The sequence below is a fragment of the Candoia aspera genome, chromosome 2, assembly GCF_035149785.1.
Source record: "Candoia aspera isolate rCanAsp1 chromosome 2, rCanAsp1.hap2, whole genome shotgun sequence".
NCBI lineage: Eukaryota > Metazoa > Chordata > Lepidosauria > Squamata > Boidae > Candoia > Candoia aspera.
In genome coordinates, this window is record NC_086154.1 from 80,529,547 (window position 1) to 80,546,606 (window position 17,060).

At 38.2% G+C, this 17,060-nt stretch overlaps 1 protein-coding gene across 2 annotated transcripts in view; it reads right to left on the reverse strand.

The window, feature by feature from the left end:
* Positions 1–17,060, reverse strand: part of FNIP1 (folliculin interacting protein 1) — a 104,279-nt gene that overhangs the window by 26,134 nt on the left and 61,085 nt on the right. The window contains exons 4-11 of one of the 2 annotated variants that reach the window (XM_063292319.1): positions 14,307–14,407; positions 12,666–12,740; positions 12,334–12,425; positions 7,229–7,312; positions 6,281–6,352; positions 5,460–5,595; positions 4,016–4,217; positions 2,030–2,115 (exon numbers count right to left, since the gene is read on the reverse strand). In XM_063292319.1, the coding sequence (XP_063148389.1) occupies positions 2,030–2,115; positions 4,016–4,217; positions 5,460–5,595; positions 6,281–6,352; positions 7,229–7,312; positions 12,334–12,425; positions 12,666–12,740; positions 14,307–14,407 (848 nt within the window). The remainder of the gene's footprint in view (positions 1–2,029; positions 2,116–4,015; positions 4,218–5,459; positions 5,596–6,280; positions 6,353–7,228; positions 7,313–12,333; positions 12,426–12,665; positions 12,741–14,306; positions 14,408–17,060) is intronic. The other variant, XM_063292320.1, reaches the window with a different exon arrangement.

The following is a 17,060-nucleotide window of genomic DNA, read 5'->3' on the forward strand; positions in this document are numbered from 1 at the left end:
AAGGATTTAGAATGGATTGTCCACCTTCCAGGAGAAAAGTCACCTTCAAAGTTCATAGCTATACCTGCAAACATTGCTCAAATCAAATGCATCAAGTAACTATTCTGGCTCCAAAGGAAGTGGCCAAAGGAAGAATTCAAGGGCCACTCTAAATAAAGCATTTTTTGTTACGTTGCAATACCACAGAATAAAGGCTATAGCAAACATGAGGTGGCCTTGAGAAGTGCACACCTAATGATCTAGGCTTGGATTGTGTTGGCCCATCAAAGTCTGTTCTGCCTGGTAGTAGCTCTCCAGTCTCTCATGCAAACTAACTCTGCCATCTAAAATCCTTTGAATTGGAGATGTCAAGAACTGAACCTGGGACTGCACATAGTTTCTGCTCCATCACTAATCAGAGCCTCTTCTGCCTTTCACTAGGAGCTGATGAAAGCCATCCTCAAAGCACCAGAGTCTGTTCTAAACCTCAGAGGAGGACACCACAGATCAGCTGATTTCCTGAAACAGGAGTTATGTTTCAAGTTTCAAATTTTAAGGGACATGGCTGACTCAAATTTACTACAGGAGATACTATTATATGCTCAAAGTGGAAAGGTTCAACACTACCCACGATGGAGGAATGGTTGATGAAGATAATGAAACTTTCAGAGATGGCTAAATTAACTTCTTTGATCAGAGAAAAAACAATGTCTATATTTAGGGCTGACTGGAAACCCCTAAAAGACTTTTTGCATGAAATGGAAAAAAATCCACTTATGATTTGTGGTTTTGATGATTAGCAAAAAATTGGATAATAGAAAAAAGTGAGCTTTTTTGTAATCACAGAGTAAGAGATAATTTTGTAATTGTGCTATATTTGCTACAAAGGAAATCGGAAGCTATTTCTATTTCCTTTTATGTTTTCTTTCTGCACTTTTTCTTTTTTCTTTTTCTGTTTCTTCTATTCTTTATTAGTTTGTACTAGTTTTTATAAAACTAACACAAACTAATAAAGAATAGAACAGAAAAAGAAAAAAGAAAAAGTGCAGAAAGAAAACATAAAAGGAAATAGAAATAGCTTCCAATTATTTTATTTTATTTTTTTATATATATATATTCCTTTCTCAACTAACTTTATGAAAGTGAACTTTGCAAATTAAAGGCAGCTAGATAGTAGGTGACAGGTTAGAGACTTTGCCAAAGTCCCAAAATATATTTCTGAGGTAGTTTTCTGTACTGGACAGCTTATGAACTGCTATAATATCAATCACTGTATTTGCATTATTTTATCTTAGGGAAGTTGGAAATATCCCTAAGAAAAGGTAACAGTTTTGCTTGCACATGACAACTAGAGACTGCAACTGAATCACTGCAACTGATCACATGAACGCCGTTCAATATACATGAAGGTGTTCCTCCCATTCTCTAGGAAAGTTCTTGGTATTTCCCGTTGCACTGCAATCTTCCAGGGTAGAGGTGTCTGCAAGATCCACCACTTTTGTCATAATGATGAGAGCAACGTTGTACTGTAAACTCCTCCCATTTTCTAAGTGTGTGCAATGTCACCACACATGTAGAAAAGGGATGGGGACTGGGTCATGTCAGTGCAATGCTGTGTTCATTGTTTGCCCCCCCCTTTCTCCCCTGCAGAAACCTCAGTTCCATGGGTTCTCATGCATTACAGATTCACTATAGACTACAGTGACTGTAGATACTTGCCCCAGAACAGTAAGAGGACTGAAAATCTGAAGTTCTCTAAATTAAAATGAAACTAATTTCCCTTAGTGATTTCCCTTAATTACTTAATTACATAATTTTCCTTAGGCCTAGAAACAGACAACCAGAAACCCACTAGCTTCCCCAGCCAGAACATTTGGATTCAGAACATACGAAGGGTAGAGGTTAACCACCTCTGTTCTAAACAATAGCTCACAATGGTTTAATTACTCCTCTTCAGCAAATAGGAGTACAAATTTATTTCCCACATTTCACATTTGTTACCAGAAGCATTCAAATTCTTGTCAAAACTGAAAAACAACAAAAGCCTCACCTGAATTCATTTAAGGCATCCACAATTCTGTTATATGCCAAACTCCGTTGGCTGGCATCAGCTGACCGACGGCTCGTTTTCATAGCCTTCAAAACAATATTTAAGCAAACAACTAGTATCAGACAAAAATGTGGAAAAAATCCAAGTCATATGCTATGTTTTATCTAAGGTCGATTTGAAAAAGCAAACAGAGGGCGGTGCTTTATTTTGTTATGTCTGTGTGTGGACTTTTTTTAATGTGATAAATCTTGTCCCTTGACAAGTTTCATATCAAGATAGAGATATGTGAGGAACATGTATTTACACTTTCCCCTTTTTTCTACACTTTTGCTTGCAGGAGGCTATAAAGAGGTCCAAGGTTTCCCACACTGCAGCAGCAGATTCAGTGTTCAAACAAATCCTTGAACTAATTACCTGCACCCAATAGTAAATACAATTCATTGGTGGTAGGATTTGTTCTGTGAATAAGGGCCAAAATGCAGGTTAACATGAGTTATAATCCTAAAGTAATCAGGCACATTGTTCTCACCTCTTTATCGCCTTGAAGAAAGTGACTAGGACCCAATTCAGAATTCACATGGTGCTGCATCATGTGCTCCCCACTATCACATAGATATTCCCATATCTGATTTAAGCTCTCTCTGGCTTTGTGCAAACAGGAATATGCACAATGGATTGTATTTATGTAGCACTGCAACACAGGGCACTTTCCATCACCAGAATAGGGTGTAGGAGCTTAATAGACCTATTAGTCTATCTAGCTATTGTCTATTCTGAAGCCTCAGAATTTGCCCTAAAGCCCTGAGGGATTTTTATGTAGAAGAGATAAGAGGAGGTCATGGATTCAAGGAGGAGGAAATCTTATTCTGTAATCAGTTCCCACAACTGTGGATTTTGTACAATCTTCATATATGTGGAAGAGGGAAAGTGGCAGGCCCACTCCTTCAACTCACAAAGGCCAATTCCAGTAGCCATGCCCTTGTTCCATGTCAGAGCTAGCTGGAATCTAACCCACCCTAAATTTGGCTGCATTTGTATACCCTACACTGTGCACTCATGGTGAGTGTGCTCAGTGCTGCTGACAGGATATCTGGAGTGTACACCAAAGCGAGACTGCAGCTGGTTTCTGAACCCTGACTGATGTCAACTGCCTCACACAAGGCCATCGTCATTTGGCACACTGACTGCTTGGCACACTGTAAGGTAGCTCTCCCACTCACATCAGTGCACCCCACATTGTCTGCATGGAGTGACTCAGGCCCCAGTAAGACAGAAAGCACCACTTGAGTACCAGCAAACCTAAACCTGTCCTTGGCATGCCTCAGCCTCTGGCTGACCCCAAGATACAGAGGAAGACATGCAGACACTGGTTCAGGGAAGGGTTGCAGAGGCACCCTCGCATCAGGGTGAGGAGGCTATGCCAATGTACACAAAGACACTTGTCTATGTCAATGGTATGAGTATAATTAAAATGCATGTTTTTGGAATGTAAACAACTATCAAAGGGAAGCCCAAACAGCCTCTGAAACATAAAAAAGCAGAGGAATTATAACTTTGAATTTAACTCAGTCATCCACTGTCATAGCTATTAAACCATATAACTCAAGAATTGACTAAATCAGCTCAACAGCCTTTCCTTTCTAGCTATTTAAGAGTGAACTCAAGACCCTTATGCATTACCCTGAAGTAAGACCACTCCCCAAAATTAGTATTATGGAGTCAGCTTGTGTATCCCCAGTTTGGTCTAATGCAATGTTTCTTAACCATGGCAACTTAAAGATGTATGGACTTGAAATCCCAGAATTCCCCAGCCAGCATGTTGAAATCCACACATCTTAAAGTTGCCAAGGTTGAGAAACACTGGTCTAATGCCTCTAAGTGAATACTGATACAGCCTCAGCATTACAAATCAATGTGGTAAAGCCATATCATAAAATAGAATTAGCAATTTAATTAAAAGTATATATAAGTGGTGTTGGTATTTACCTGTTCTATTGCACTCTTCAGCTTATTCATATGGCTCTCAAAAAGAGGGAAGTGTGAGAAAAAGAACTCATTAAATTTGCTATTCTCTTCTTCATCCTTTGAAAGTGAGAATATCACCCCAATTGCTATCTTCTTTTTCCTGACAATTCCTGGATTTGGGCTGGAGCTGTCATCTGACAAGTTAAAGCTTTCTTCCACCGACCTTTAGGAGAACCAAAAAAGTAGCGCTGTAAATTACTTGAAATGATTCAAACTACATCCCAAGTAGAACTTCGATATAGTAAAATAATCCCCTCTTGTTAGTCTGTTTTTCTTTAATGATAATCTAAGTTAACACTAGATCTTAGTCTCATCATCAAAACCTGGCATGCTGACATTTAAAGAGGTTGTTCTGGGCATCTGCTATTAAGGCACAGGGTTCTAAACATCACGGAATCATGGAGTGGGAATGGAACCATTTAGGTCACCAACTCCAGCCCTCTGTTCTGTACAGGAATCCAATTCAAGCAATCACAAGAGTCCAGCCTCTAAACATATCCAGAGAAAGAGACTCACCACCAAACAACTCTTGCAGGGAAGTTTTCCACAACATTCAGCTGGAATATGTTGTCATGTAACTTAAATGCATTATTCTGAGTAGCATAAGAAATCCTACCATGTCTGCCTTCTCTGTTACATCATTTCAGGAATTTGAAAAATTCCATCACATTCCCTCAGTCTTCTCAAAGCTAAACATTCCCAGTTCCTTCAATTTCTCTTCACAGGACTTAAGTTTTCACTTCTCTTCATTATCCTTCTCAGAACCTGTTCCATTTTCTCTAATTCCTTCTTACAGTGCCCAGAATTGGACACAATACTGGAGATGGCACTGACTCAGTGACAAATATAATAGAACGATAATGTCCCATTATTTGGAAGCTGTCTTACACTGCCAATTCATATCCAGCTTTCTCCAAGTACCACTGCCAGTATCCCCCATCTCATACCTGTGCTTTTTGTCTCTTTGCCCCTTCTTAGCCCACATCATGAAAGTCATAATAGTCCTGTACTCTATTACAACATAAATGTCCCATAAAACAGGGATACAGTATGTCCTATTCTAATTTCCTTTCGTACTTCTGAAATAAGATGAGTTAGGGGTGAGGGAAGCAAACTCCATTGAATGAAAAGGAGTCATTTAGATACTAATGAATAATACTTAATAATACGGAGCAAAGAAACTGGGGTAATTGTGTTTTAAATGATTAGATACCTAAATCTAATGTACTTGGGAACCCACAATATAAAAGTAACATTAAGCCATGTTCTATGCTCACAAAATTATCCTAAAACACTCAGTTACTCTCTTGTAGGAGTTTTGAATGATGCACCAAGATGTTGGATTCCACCAAATACATCTATACACTTCATGTGGAAATTCAAACAGCATTTTCAATCAGCTCACCATCTAGGGAAGACTCCATTCTCCAAGCTTGTTGTCTGACTGCGACGCCAGCGCCGTTGGTAACTGCTAGCACAGCTTCTGTTTAGTGAAGAACCCGGAGATGGAAAAGGAGTGATAAGCAGGCTGCTAAGAGATGCTGCAACAACAACAAAAAAGGGAAATTATGTTTAAAAAAACCATTTGATTCATGAAGCACAGATTCTCACAGAATGTGAGAAGCGAAATCTGAACATAGGTAACAATTATTGCTTAAAAGGCTTTCTCCTTTCTGCAATGTGTTTCAAAGGAGACTATAGTAACCTGGATGACAGATATAGGCATAGTATCTCTTTTTTGCATGGATGAAAATTCTGTACACTGGCTATACACTGACATGCACAGAATGCACTGTAAGAAATGTCTGCTTAGCAGCTGCCTCCGCTGACTGTCAAACACTTTTCTTGAAGTTATCTAAACCCACAGCAATACCTTTTTAATGAAATATTTCTTTCTCTTAAACAGTTGGAAAGGAACAAGACTGGGTCTTTCCAAACTGCAGTCTGTGGCAAACTATTTGGTGAGTTATTCTTAAGAATGCCTAATACATTTTATGCTTCTACATATAATTGAACTAGCAAGGGACATTACTCTAAGCCATGGTTTGCTTGCCCAAAGTTTGTTGATGAAATCATAATTGGCTGGGTTCAGTACTGTTATCAGGCTAAACAAACTATATTAAGCCTAAGCAATCTTCTTAAGGACTTTTGAAGAGAGATTCCATTACAAAATAAATACACAGCAAAGAAAACCTGGGCACTTATATTACTGATGAACAACATTACCAGATCTTGCAATTCCGCTATCTCTGTCTTCATTCAGCTCTCTTCCAGGCATGTCCATCGGGTTGCTGTGAACTATGCAGAGAAGACCACCCATTAATCCAAGTTCATGAAACCTGTTCACCTTTGTCATGCTTCATTTAATTTACCAAATAATCATGCTAATTGGTGACTTCATTTAGAACTTTGAAAATAACAGCAAGGCATACCCATCTCCAAGAAAGGCTGCAAAGCAGATCAAGTCATACACAGTAGCTTCTACAAAGGTTCAGGCAGTATTTGAAGCCCACCTCTTTATTTCAACAGAAATGAAAAACTATCACAGAAGGAAGTTAGCCATGGAACAAAAGCATTCAGTACCAAGCTATGAGCAGTGCTGAAAAAAGAAGGGTATAACAAGCAACTATACAATGGGTGCTCTAGGAGACATCAGATTTGGATTTGCACTTCTATTGCTTGTTCAACTAAGCATGACACTGTCTACATTTGCAGCCAATTCTTATTAATAGAGATGAAATTCTAACCAGAAGCTAGAACTTCATCTGCCAAATCAAAAGTTTCTTGATCATAATTACTTCAGAAATCATAGATTTGCAGATCCATGAAAAGAAAAATCTAAACCAGCCATGGAAATAAAACTTGGATAATGGAAAGCAAAACAGGAGAGGCTTATTTCAGGTTTATGCAAATAGTGAAATATGTTTTTATCACTGAGTTAAGATTAATTCACTCTTGGGGAAGCTAATGAGTAATCCTCATATTGTTAGGGATTTGCAAACCCCAAATGATTCCCTCGATTTGACATGAATAAAGATTATAGGGAATTTTTTCAGGGGGGGGACTTATCCTCTTTTCTGTGATTGATGTCTAAGGTTTTATTTCCAAGGCCAAACTACAGATCCACTCAGTTTTGTCAAACCAACTAGACTATCCATACAGCACATAGCAAACCTGCAAAGAAAGAGGCGCTCCGGATCAGGCGGAGCGGACCTTGTTCAGAGAATGCACGCCTAGGGCTGCAAAGCTGTGAAAAACCTACATGGCAAAATGTAAAATACATATGAAAGAATGAGGTTAGTAAAGCAGAACAGCATCTGTGGAGGGGAAGGGAAGATATAAGCCAACACAAAGGCAGACCCACAAACACAGCAAAACCCACACCTTTTACACCTGGATATTGGATTTCAAACTGCATTGCCTTCCCAGATTTACATATCAGTTTTAATGCAGGTGGTTTCTTTTTTTCATTCTGAATAAATCAATACATGAGGTAAAAGCTTCAAATAATTATTAATTACAACGTGAGTATAAACAAACACTTTCTTGATTTTTTTTTGCATATTTGTGATGGATTTGTATTAGTTTGATGATACGTCAAACACCTAATAGCTTTATAAACATAGAAAGATTCTCTTTATCTACCAAAGCAACTATTTTCTTAAGTTTTCTGCGCTTAAGTGGCATTTAAATGTTGCTTTAAATGTTTGTATGTACCTGTGCAGGGAATAAACCTTATTTAAATAAAATTCTCTTTGTAAGGTTCAGAATTCTTTTTCCCCCTGATTGTCTCAATTCGCAAATCCCCATAACAACCCCATAAATAATCTTTTTCAAAAGTAGCCTGGAGATTAAAATCTTTTAAAGGACCTAATTTGTGTACTTGTGCATGCACACACATAACTTCTGTGTAAGAAATACGACACGAGAGAGGCAAATCACTTTGATATATTGCCCCTCAGCCCAGACTGTAGCCTTCTAACAAGAGTTGCCTTATTTGCCTCTCCCCATCTCCATGGAAATGGAGCTGGCAGAAACGAAGATATCATCACGATGGCACAGTCCTGTATCCCTCTGACACATCCCTATGGACACTTCAAAAGATGATCCAGTCTTGCATTCTTTCCCAAAGCCTCCATTCAGCCCAATCTTCCAGCTCTAATGAATGACAGAGAAAGTTTTTTCTTAGCCTAATCCATCTCCTTGCATGATTGATTTGCTGCTGGAAAATGAAATGAAAGGAGACCTTTATCTTCCTTCTGCCTCTGAGTAATTTCTTGTTCACATGTTGTTTCTAACCAAAAATGTCATAATATTTTCACCAAAGCAAATGGAAGCTAATACTACATGCTGTGCCTGAAATTCTGGCCCTGTGTGTGCAAAGGTTTTTTTTCCCCTCTTGCAAGAAAAATAAAAAGCATTTTGAGTTGAATGAAAGAAAAACACTCCTTGTGCCTTCTCTTCTGTTAGAAGAAAATAAGAACAGTATCCTTTGATCAGACTTTAGGTTTAAATCACTAGCAGTATGAATAACAGGGATGATTACTGAACCCAGGACTTCTCTTCACTGTGTGTATGGAGGCATGGACTGTGATATTCAGAAAGCTGCTCAGTGACTTTTCTAGTTGTTTCTTTTCTAGTTGTTTCCAAAAATGGTAAGCAGAAGTACTAAGCGTTCCACCATGAAAGAGCTGGGCTGGAAAGGTTGGCTTGCCTACATACGAAAGCACACAGTAACCTTTTAAAAATCCAAGAATTAGCAAGAATCAATGAGTCATAAGTATTCTTTTCATTTGATTTAGCTTCTAGAAATGTTCTGGTTACAGATTAACTCATTTTTGCACTGCCTGGCTCTGAAGCATGGACTGTAAACAAATATTGATGAGTGGATTATGCATTGGTCTGGGTTTGTTAGTTATTTTTTCATATGCAAAACCATAGCAAAATAAATGTATTTATTAATACACTGTACCAAGTGATGCACAGAAGTAAAAATCAATACTTTTCCTCTTTAGGTTTTAGAAATACACACAAATGGGCTATTATCAAGTAAGCTCAATGCTTAGCAAAAGGCTATTTCCTTTATTCAGGAGACTAATTATTCCAGTGTATATAATTCATGTAGCTATTTGCACTAGCCATTCATTTGCCATTTCCTTTAATATTACAATCCACATTATATAACTGTTAAGTCAACAACTCTTAAACTGGCATAGATGTGTAAAGAGCGTTAAGGAATACAGTGCCTAGCAGCTTTAATTATGCTTCTTTCACATTATGTAATTACACTCATTTAATAAAGCTGGACTTAAAATGAAAGTTATACTTGTAAATCCTACCACACTGACACTGCTCCACGTGTACGGTGCCTCACACACACAAAGCTTCCTTTCCATGCCATTGCCCATAGTGCAAACACATTTGAACATAAAACTGGCTTGCGGTTATGCTTTAAATCAGAATTGCAACCCTGGCCCATTGGAATGATCTGCCATTCTCATGTGCTGATGAAGTTTAAATGTTGGTGCTCTGAGCTGCCTATAGCTAGCTATTTATTTATTTATTTACTGCCCCGCCTTTATTGTTTTTATAAATAACTCAAGGCAGCGAACATGCCTAATACTCCTTCCTCCTCCTCTTCTCCCCACAACAACAACCCTGTGAGGTGAGTTTGGCTGAGAGAGAGTGACCGGCCCAAGGTCACCCAGCCGGCTTTCATGCCTCAGGCGGGACTAGAACTCCCAGTCTCCTGGTTTCTAGCCCGTTGCCTTAACCACTAGACCAAACTGGATAGAGAGGAAGGATAGCAACAGTTAAGAGGAACAAGTATGTTGCAGTTTGCAGGGATCAGAAAATTATGGTTTGCATCAAATGGGAAATGGAATCAGAGCACTGGAAGGGAATAAGATGGTAGAAAACATTATGAAAAATCTCTGGCATGTTTCCAGTTCTCTGTGCCAGGGTTTGGACAATTGGCAATATTGTGCCTGAACTTATCTAATAGTCCCTTTGACATCAGCTCTAAAACATCCAGCATGTGTCAAATGAGGGCCATCTAAAATCTCTTTATGGATATCTTCAACACGGAAAGAACTAATCACATCACTATACGAAGCAGCTTAATAACAATGCACCTGCTTCAATTATTTCAAGATGTACATGAAAGCAGTTTATGCTATAGTGTTCCACAAGTGAAATAAATTGTTTTGTTTTATACCCTTGATCTTTTGCCTGCTATTAAAACCTATTTGGTTTCTAAAAGGTGAGTGGTATTGATTAAATAAATGGATTAAAAGGGTGTTGAGTGCATGATTCATCCAAGGACAAAGCAATCCCAATATTAGGTTCAGTATGTATTGATCTTTCAGCCAACCATGTTGATTTGGCATTAGAAAGCCAAATAATTCATTTTAAATAATAAGCAACTAATTACATAAACTGTGGGTCTTGGTCTGAAATCATCCTGCTCAAACAGATGGCACTGTAGGTAGCAAATATAAATGATATGGCTTATGGGAAAAGGAAAAGATTTTCTCTAGATCATCATATTGTTCTACTTCTTGGCAGAGTGCTATTATTGAAGATTAATTAGGCTGCTGGGAACAGCTGCATGGATAAAGGCAGCAAACGGCAGCAAAAAAAAAACAAAAACCAAAAAACCAGAGAACATCATCATGATTAATAAAGCTCATTCTTCTCATTTTATGTATGTATGTATGTATGTATGTTGGTGCCTTCAAGTCAGTCAGTTTTGATTTCTGGTGACTGCCTGAACAAGTTCCTGCAGCTTTCCTGACAAGATTCCATGAGTGGTTTGCCCATGCCTTCTTCACAGGACTAAGAGTGTGACTGGCCCAAACCCACCCAGCTGGCTTTATGCCTAAAGCAGGAATAAACTCACAGTCTCCCAGTTTCTAGCCTGGAGCCTTAGACCACTACACTAAACTGGCTCTCTTCACACTTACTAGGCAATGCTTAAAAATAAAGTCTGACTAAATCCTGAGTGGAAGTACAAGGTACCCTGCTGAATTTCTGCAGGTTCTCTGAGCAATTATGCAATATTACAAAGGATCCCTGGACTTTGAAGAGCAGCATTTGGAGGGGCACAAGGGGCTGCAACATAGTGCATGGAATGGGGACCACTGAGTTCTGCTTAACTGTATCCCAATTCAACTTAAGACCTTGGGAAGAACCAAACCAGTCTTCTTGTTTGAGAACAACTCAGCTCATACTAATTTTCCTCCTGCTGCTCTTTCACATGTCAAAAGCAGTTTACATGAGTTATGTCATGTATATATGAAACATACTCATAGATCCATAGATCTATCATTGTCTCTGCAGGCTCTGGTGACAGCCCTAGTCAGCAAGGATAACTTTTGTCAGTGGCAGCTGAGTCATGACTGCAGTCATTTCAGAAGAGTGATCCATGCCTTCTATCTACTTGTTGGGATTGCTGCAAAGCAGTATACACAGCCCTGCTGTTAAAGATGACCCAGGAGGTTCAACTGATGAAGAATACAGCTGTCACAATTTTAATTAGTTAGTTGCTGCTTATTATGCAAACTTTGGGGAAAACTGCCCCACTCCATGTCAAGTTTTAATATCTTTTTCTGAGGTCTTTTTCTTTATTGGGGCTACATGATATAATGTTTTCACCAGCTGTGGAGTGGGTCTTAAAGACACCTGCCTAATGTCCATATTGCAGTTTTTTGGGGTCAGGTGAAAACACACTTGCCAGGCATTTTTATTTATCACCAGATTTAATTTTTTAAAGATATTATTTCTTATTCTATTGTTGTGAAGTACATTGCCCTGAAATATAGAATGAAGGTGAATGTAAATATTTAAAATAACTAAACAAACAACTAACTAAATAAACCAACATCATGAGCACCGGAACTATGAAATATATCTCACATATTACCTACTTTACATATTCACATGATAACAAATATATGATAGTGTTTTGTTGACACGCCCTTCTTTAAATATTAAACAGTATAGTTTTATCTGATCAGATTAGAATTCTAACATTTTGTGTTTTATATTAGATTTTTCGTTATTCTCACCATAAATGGATTTCACTGACTTCATCAACGTCCTTCAGATATTCAAATATTCACACAGCAGTGAACTATTCCAGTTTCCAAGTGTCAGGGCCAGAGTAATGGCTGCCTTAACCCCAAATCCACAGCATTTCTTTAAAAAGTTGTTTTACTATTCGTCAGATTAATCTGTGTTAATCATCAAGGGTCTTATGTTGCAAATAAGAAAATTACCTATGTTCATAAGCAGTCCGTTCATAATTGTGCTATGATCTGGCTTCAAAGTATTATTATCCTGATTAATAAACTCAAGACTGTCTTGAAGCCTACAGGAAAAAAGAGAGAAAAAACAATCAATCTTGTGCTATGATGTTGACCTTTAGTTATCAGTTCTGTCTAACATTCATTGCCACTTTCCCCCTGCCGGCACCCTTATGTCTTGTGAGAATGAAACAGGAATCTAGAGAGAAAAAAGGAACTAGAGAGGGACAATCTGTTCTCCTGAAGAAACCAAAGCACCAGTCCCTCAGTCCCTAATGATCACATGCTCTTTCTAATATACTCACGTGTTTAGACTTCCATAAATACTGCTTCCGGTTCGAGCTGTAAAAACTTTGCTCAGCATAAGCTGTGGAGGACAGCTGTGAAGCCAAGAGAGTAAGAATTAAAAGATGTCCTCACAAAAGAACACTCCCCATTCACCAGAGCATTAAAGTCATAGTCTCTCTAAGGCAGTGTTTTGCAACCTCAGCAACTTTAAGATGTGTGGACTTCAACTCCCAGAATTCCCCAGCTGGCATGCTGGCTGGAGGATTCTGGGAGCTGAAGTCCGCACATCTTAAAGTAGCTGAGGTTGAGAAACATTGTTCTAAGGCATTTTTCTTAACTAAATGAAGATTCCAAAGCATTCCTCAAAATAGTGCACTAGAGAAACAACTTTAAAAATTAAACAATGTACTGTATTTTATTATTTATTTTAAAATAGGTTTACTTTTCTTTTTCCCCAAGGCAGCTAATCATCATAAACATATTTCAAATTTAGAACATGAATAAGCACATAAAAGCATTAATAAAAAACACAATCCAACAGCCCTGCCCTGAATTTTAAGAACACAACATTCATGTGACAAAACTTTTGTAAGACTTTTGTTTCCAGAAAGCTCATGGTAAAATTCAATTTTCTTTTACAAAATTATTTGTAATTTCCCAAATATATGGGCCTACTATTGCTCTTAAATCCCATCAGAAACAACTTAGCTTTTGTAGACTCATCCCACCCAGTGAATGAGCTTAACAGATGGCAGCATTTTTTTCTATAAAAATTATTTATTCCATGTTTTTCCACATTAAAGGACAACTGGAGGAATGATGGAACAGCACGCCTATTTGTGAGCTGTGGAATTCTGGCTTTAAATGAATACGGCCATATGAAAAGTACATAAAGCAACTAGCTGAGGATCAGCATATCAAAACCACATAATTAAAAATATTCTGCAAATACTCAACAATATAAAATTGAACACATGGAAAAGGAGGAGTGGGCTTAGACTTGGTAACAGCAGGGGTGACCAAGGGCCACATTTTGAGGGAATAAAGTCTACAACGTGGGTAGGTCCACATCACCCACGTAGCTGAGGCCGGGTTTTCGGAAGCGTTTTGGAAGATTTAGGCCATTTTTGAACAATTACATGCTTATTTAGGACTTACACTCGAGATTTTTTATTTCCCCTATCTTATTTCCTATAGCAGCCGATTGTGCTGTCAGTTTTCAGTAATCATAAGCAATCTGGGTTCCTGGACTACAAAATACTTCTGGGGCATCATGCATGCCTGACTGACTGCCCATCTTTGGCCCACAACTAATGTACTGTCTACAGCCCAGTATATATAGTTACCGACGTTACGACAAATACTTGATAAAAACTGAAGGGTAGGCAATATGCTTTAGTATCTACACCATTAGGAGGATGTATGGAAGCTCCTCCCTAGTTCTGAATAAGGCATGGGGAATCCAAACAAAACCCACAAGAGAGATCACATTCCCTCTCTCCACACTGTCACTTCTACACTGTCTTCACAGTGCGAGAATTAATATTACCCTAGCAGTCCAGATGCAGGGTGTTTCCTGTATCTCAGTGAAGCAAGATTCTGCCTTCTGGGGAAGGCTCAAGAGGGGAAAAAAATATATAACAAAAGAGCATCTTTACCGGATCTGATGGATTTTTAAGGTTGAACCCTTGTAGCTCATAGCCACAGAACCAAACATCATCTCCCCAAGCATATTGGCATCTGAGGAACATCGAGAGCCCTGCAAAAGACACTGCTAATAATTACGTTGCATGGTGATTATTTTTAAAGCATTCTTAATTTAGGGCATGGGAAGTGAAGGACCATCACAAGGATAAATGCATTTAACAAAACACGTGTGTGTGTGTACATACACATGCATAAATACTATCCACAGGTACCAAGATGTTTATGCGGGTACACTTTGCCTCTCCAGAATCATAGTTCTAAATGCTGCTGTAGATGGCAGCTGTTCCTCATACTGAAAATAATCTTTGGGCAGAATCAAAATCTCCTGCACCTGCTGCTGCTCTCCACACATTAACTGTTGTGATTTTACGGCAGGTGTGGACGCCAAGGGCTCCAACATATGTGATGCAAAATGAATGGAATCGCATCACACATGCAGCAGGGCCAAGATTTTTTTCAGTGTTTGCGCATGTGAGCAGGGTTTGTGTTCAGTTTTTTTCTTTCCCTTTTCCCTGTTTTGTACAAAGCCTGCTTGAGGGCTTACACTGCAACTTTCAGATTTAGCACTTCAATATGGCAGGAAGTGAAGCTCCTGGCATTCGACCAGAGGAGCCTCAGGATGCCTCATGCAGCCCTGGAGTAGCAAGCTGCTCACCCCTATCTTATGGCTTGCTGTGGAGAACATCATGTGCCCCAAAAGCCTGACCTGCTCTGTTTTCCTTCTTCCTTGAGCAAATACTTCAGGCACATGGGCTTTGATAGCCTCTTGGTATTTGGCCATTCTGTCTTAAAGGATGTAATTTGATTTGATGGGAGAGGTGCATATTGGAACTAAATACTGTGAGAAAAATAACAAGTCCACTGTAACATAATAGTCTATTGCCCTAGATATATTTCTACACATGGATTTAAGCAAGTAATACAGAATGCACAACTCTTTGAATAGCATCATTCACTGTATTCTATCTGCTTTTATTATGAGTACAGCAACTTCTGCACTCGAGGGCTTAGAATTTCACGCACTTTTTCACACCTGGTTACTGTACAAAGCACTTAAAATTATTTTGGCAGTAATCACATGTGTCACACTACAGGATAATATATGGCTTCTTGATTACCCTGTAGGTACTGGCATTTTCTACCATAACGGCAGAAAGGTTTCTAAAGTAGCAATGTACCTGGTAGGAAAGAAAAGTCATTTTAATGGGAAACAGGATTCTAGGTTATTTTTCCATCACAACTGTAATAGTTAAATTCTGTCAATTACAATCAAAACTCGGCAATTTATACAATGAAGCCACATGTAATAAATCAGATGTCCTGACAAAGATATCAAACAAAATAAACTTGTATTTGGATATTCTATATAAGTGTGTGAGAAGTTTTAATATATTATTTAAGACGAGAGCAGTTACTAGTTTTAGAATCCTGAAGAAAATACTTGAGCTATGAAAAGATCTTCTGAAAAGAAACACCAAAATCAAAAACAACCGCCTATAGCGGTTTGATCAATCCTTGGGCGTCAAGCAAGAAAACGCTAGATTGTTCCCCTTTCTGGAAGGAAACCCAGATGATTGAAAAAGTGAATTTACATGGACTAGTATAAAAGCGTTTTTCTAGGAGCGATTCATCCCATGATTCACTGCATCTGTTCTAGAAATGCATTATGAGATGAGATTCAGCCGACCTTCTGGACAAGTTAAAATTTTCTAGTTCGCCCAATTTTGGCAGTTTTAAAGTTGTGTGATATTTCTTTTCAAGTGATTGTCCTAAAAATAATCAAGAAGCTAAAAGTACATCACAGTTGTGTATTATTTTGTTGCCTGTTGCCCAAGATTGGTAAATATCAATGCTTTTATCCAGATATCAGTACTCTTAGTTTCTTTAAATGCAGTGTTTAAATCTTATAAAATAAATTAGTCTTTTTAAAATGATGTGGCCCAAATACCTGCACAGACTATAGATACTGAGATGAATATGTGGTTCTAAATCACCCTCACTTGCATAAATATATTTTCCAATACAAAAAAATCTGAAAAACCTGAGTCACTAATTTTGCTGGAAGTAAAGTGCAATATTATATATATTTTTACATGTAACTGACAATGCTGCCCAGTCAGATTAAGAATGGAATTTACATAGCATGCAGATAAAACATGTAGATGTTTACAAAGCCTGAACTCAATGTTTTATTAATTATCACAACAGTAGAAACAAACACCTATATTTTAGACTCCTGTAAGACTGATTTTAGCTATTTGTCTATGAAAGAGAAAATGGATAAGGATAAATTTATAGTAATTTATATTGGTTGCCACGTTAATATCTCTGCCACTGTTTTGTCCCATGACTGTTCAATACAGTGAAAAATGCCCAATTCATGTACATGAGGAAAAGAGACCTATTATCAATCCATCCATGTTGTTCCTCTATACATCCTACCATCATGGCATAGGAGTAGATAATGAGAAAACACCCTGCCTATTACCTCCTTGTCATTTCACTATGGCTGAAAAAAATGATCCCTTCCATTAGTAGAACATGGAACAGGGTGGGCTGGGATATAAGAGGTTTTGTTTATGAAATTTGCTCTGCTAATTCTGATGCTAATTCTACTATCAACAATGACTAGTTATGATGGCTACTTGAACCTCTAGTTCCTGAGACACTAGATCATTGAAGATCAGCTGCTGATGGACAACACA